The following is a 3,529-nucleotide window of genomic DNA, read 5'->3' as shown; positions in this document are numbered from 1 at the left end:
AGGAAAAGAGGTAGGGCTTTCAGCTTAGTGCAGTTCTAATCATGGCTTACATATCCTGTTAATAATATATTAGTATTAAGGATGATCATTCGTTTTCCTACAGTCAACTCCTCCCTCCCTGCTTTTGGTTCCAGCCTTCCTCTTCAGGTGGGAGCACCTGTTAGAGGGCTCTGTTCCCCAGGAGAAGCTGGTCTTCAGTAGCCCTGGCTGGCCCATTAGATGAAATCTCCCTGGGTGCTCACCTCCAGCAGGAGCAGCGGCTCCATCCCCCGCGGGGCCAGGCTACCACGTGCTCCGCAGAGGGGTCCAGGACACTCCCTCCTCCCAATCACCCCCCTCTCCAACTCCCACTGCCCTCTCCCTCCTCGTACCGTCCCCCTCCCGCCCCCTTCTACCACCAGCTCGATCCAGGGAATTTCCCAAGTATCCCAAAGCTTCAGTTTACTGCCCTGGGGGAGGAGGCGATTGCCAATATAAGGGATGCCCAAGGCTTGGGGACTCCACACTGCTCCGGAGTTTCAAATCTCCGCGCCTCCTCCTTCCTAAATCCGCGCCCTGTCGCCGAGCCCGCTTCGCCGCTATGAGTCTCCAGTCCAGCTGCGCCGCCCTGGTCGCCTGCGTCCTCCGCCCTTCGGGAACTCTGTGCCCGCAGCTCGCGCTGCTGCTGCTGCTGCTAACGCCGCCCGCGCCCCTGGCCAGCGGTGAGAGCCACAGCCTGCGGGACGCACGCGGCAGCGCGCTGCGCCCAAGCCTCTGCGGCGGCCGGGCGACCCGGCGGCGGGGGTGTCCCGGGACAAGCCTGCTGGAGAAGAGTTTTTCCAGCAACCTGCCCTATAACGGTGTCTCTCTTTCTGCCCCAGGTGTCTCTCTTTCTGCTCCTTCTGCAGTCCAGATAGAGCTGCGTTGCATATGTACAACTATCACAGCCCGGATTTCTCCCCAGCTGGTCAGGAATATGGTTAAGATCCCCGCAGGGCCGCAATGCCCCAGGGTGGAAGTAATGTAAGTCCTCGTGCATTGCGGTGTCCACTGTGACCTCGGCCTGGGTCTTCAGCCCCTGCGGCTCAAGAGCTCATCTCTGTCTCTCTCTCTTTTCTGCAGAGCCAACATGAAAAACGGAAGGCAAGTCTGTATGGACCCGGAAGCCCGTGTGGTCAGGAAAATGATTCAACTATCGACAGGTACCCTGACATTTTGATCTTCGCGGTTTTTAAATCAATTTTGGAATGTAGCCTTTTCAAGGTCCTTATTCCCTGCATAGGTTTGGCTACTACGTATCAAGCCATTCATAAAATAAACAGCTTGTTCAAAGGAAAAGAGAAAGTTGTTCCAAAAAGTCCTGGAAAAATCTTTATCACCAACCTTTCATGTAATAGCTTAAGTGGTTACACAGAACTCATGACTAATATATATAGAGAGACTATAATCCTTGAGTCCACTCTTGCTTTTCATTGAGTTTAAGCTTTGTATTTTAAAAAGTAACATAAAAGAGAGTGGAAATTTGGTGAAACTGACATAATTTTTTTTTCTCAATAGTGAAAAGCAGAAAAATTAAGAAGGACCATGCATTGGAATAACTGCCCAGTTCTTCAGCAGAGCAGTTTTCTGGGGATCTCTGGACCCAGTGAAGACAGAAAGCAAGGATTAATTTTCTCCAGTGACCCCAGTTTTGTCATGAATTCCCCACTTTGAGAATGAATTGGAATGAGGGACCTATGCTTGTCCTTTCAGCTTTCTGCTCACCTTATAAAGTATTTTACATAGTATTTACTGTTATTTATTTGCTGTTTTATCTGCTATGCTATTGAAATCTTTGGCCATTGACTAAATAATGTCAAGAATCACTGGTTGTTACCCTTTCAAGGTGGCTAGTTTATTTCTAGAATATGTACCCTAGAATGTTATTGGAAAGGCTATGGCTTAATATGTGAATGTCATATATAAAGATAAACAGTTATCCCCACTCTTCACATGTAACTATTTTAGTATTATTTCTTAAGGACTATATCAGAGAATTTCCTTACTCTTACCGTGGAATCCTACTTAAGTTTTATCGCATTAGAAAGCTAGGCACACCCTATCAGTGGAGAATATATTTCCTCATTTAGAATTTATAAATGTTTAAATTCTAAAAGGAGTAATATATTTATTCTTTTCCTATAATTTTAGACAGTTGATGTCTTTTTAGTATGGCATAATGTCATGACTTATTCATTAAACTTTGATTTTTATATTGTATTTATTAACTACTTTTATTATGAATACTATTTTAGTCACTAAATATTTGCTTTGTGTGAAGAAGCTGGGAAATAGGTACATTCCTTATGGCTAGTTTTGTTGTTGTTTTGGGGGTTGTTTTTTTGTTTAGTGAGAGAGAGACATACTGACAGATAGGAAGGAGGAGAGATGGGAAGCATCAGTTCTTCATTGTGTCACCTTAGTTGTTCGTTGACTGCTTTCTCTTATGTGCCTTGATCTGGGGGGCTTCAACTGAGCCAGTGACCCCTTGCTCAACCCAGCAACCTTGGGCTCAAGCCAGCGACCATGGAGTCATGTCTATGATCCCATGCTCAAGCTGGTGACCTCGGGGTTTCAAACCTGGGTCCTCTGTGTCCCAGGCCGATACTCTATCTACTGCACATCACCTGGTCAGGCCCTTATGGCTAGTTTTTACAGAAATAATCCCTTTAGTTTTTGTAAAAGTAAGACAAACTTAACAATGATCTGTACTCTGAAAGTTTTGAAAATATATTTGAGCTATTTGAATATAAACTCATCATTTAGTTTTCAAAAAATACACAACATTGCAAAGATTTGTAAATCCTTATATTGTATCTTTTTAAGGTTTTGACCGTTTTTGTTATAAAGAATTATAGATGTATCACATTTACTATATTAAAATTGAACTTTTTAGTTCTGTGTCTCATTAGTTTCTAATACTTTTATTCTTTGGAAAAAATAAAATATTTTAAAATTTACTTATGTTGTTTCTTCTTATACTGTTATAAAATTGTATTTTTCTTTAATTCTACTTTATTTTGAAAATCAACTGTTTGTTTCTGGCTAGCAGAGAGGACCCTTGTTTCCCAATGCCGTTGCATTAGTTCAGACTTTCCATTACCCCTTCATAGCACCAATAGCCTCTGGGTCCTTAGAAAACACAAATAGGTAAGACTTCCATATCTTCAATCCTCAACTGGCTTTTTATTTCCTAGACATGAAATAAAAGTTGTGAAAAATGGCAAATTATGTTCAGGCTCAGCCGACTCCTGGTTTCACCCTCACCTTCACTTTGCATCCTATCTTTGCAGTCACGTGCTTAGTTCTTCCCTGGGCCCATGTCTTGCATTTGCCAGGGCCTCTACCTGGAAAGGGCTTTTCCTCTTCCGCCTCTAGGAGGAAGCTTATTCATCCTTCTGCACTCAGCTCTAACAATACCTCCTGCATAAATTTTCCTTGACACTCCCAGCAGAATTTATGGTTTCTGTTTTGATGTTGTTATAGCATCTTCTAGATCAGGGGTACCCAA

At 43.5% G+C, this 3,529-nt stretch overlaps 1 protein-coding gene across 1 annotated transcript; it reads left to right on the top strand.

The window, feature by feature from the left end:
- The first annotated feature begins 418 nt into the window (after positions 1-418).
- Positions 419-2,948, top strand: CXCL6 (C-X-C motif chemokine ligand 6). The gene is made up of 4 exons (XM_066279800.1): positions 419-701; positions 861-1,002; positions 1,102-1,181; positions 1,537-2,948. The coding sequence occupies exons 1-4, from the start codon at positions 581-583 to the stop codon at positions 1,575-1,577; spliced, it is 384 nt and encodes a 127-aa protein (XP_066135897.1). The 5' UTR covers positions 419-580; the 3' UTR covers positions 1,578-2,948.
- The last annotated feature ends 581 nt before the right edge of the window (positions 2,949-3,529 follow it).

The sequence above is a fragment of the Saccopteryx bilineata genome, chromosome 5, assembly GCF_036850765.1.
Source record: "Saccopteryx bilineata isolate mSacBil1 chromosome 5, mSacBil1_pri_phased_curated, whole genome shotgun sequence".
NCBI classification, from domain to species: Eukaryota; Metazoa; Chordata; class Mammalia; order Chiroptera; family Emballonuridae; genus Saccopteryx; species Saccopteryx bilineata.
Note: the sequence above shows the minus strand (reverse complement) of the source record. Positions and strands in the feature narration are given on the sequence as shown.

Bases quoted from the DNA above. Each gene is read 5' to 3' on its own strand.
- CXCL6 (XM_066279800.1), top strand. From the start codon at position 581: ATGAGTCTCCAGTCCAGCTGCGCCGCCCTGGTCGCCTGCGTCCTCCGC. The intron at 702-860 runs GTGAGAGCCACA...TTTCTGCCCCAG, and splicing joins GCCCGCGCCCCTGGCCAGCG to GTGTCTCTCTTTCTGCTCCT. The intron at 1,003-1,101 runs GTAAGTCCTCGT...TCTTTTCTGCAG, and splicing joins TGCCCCAGGGTGGAAGTAAT to AGCCAACATGAAAAACGGAA.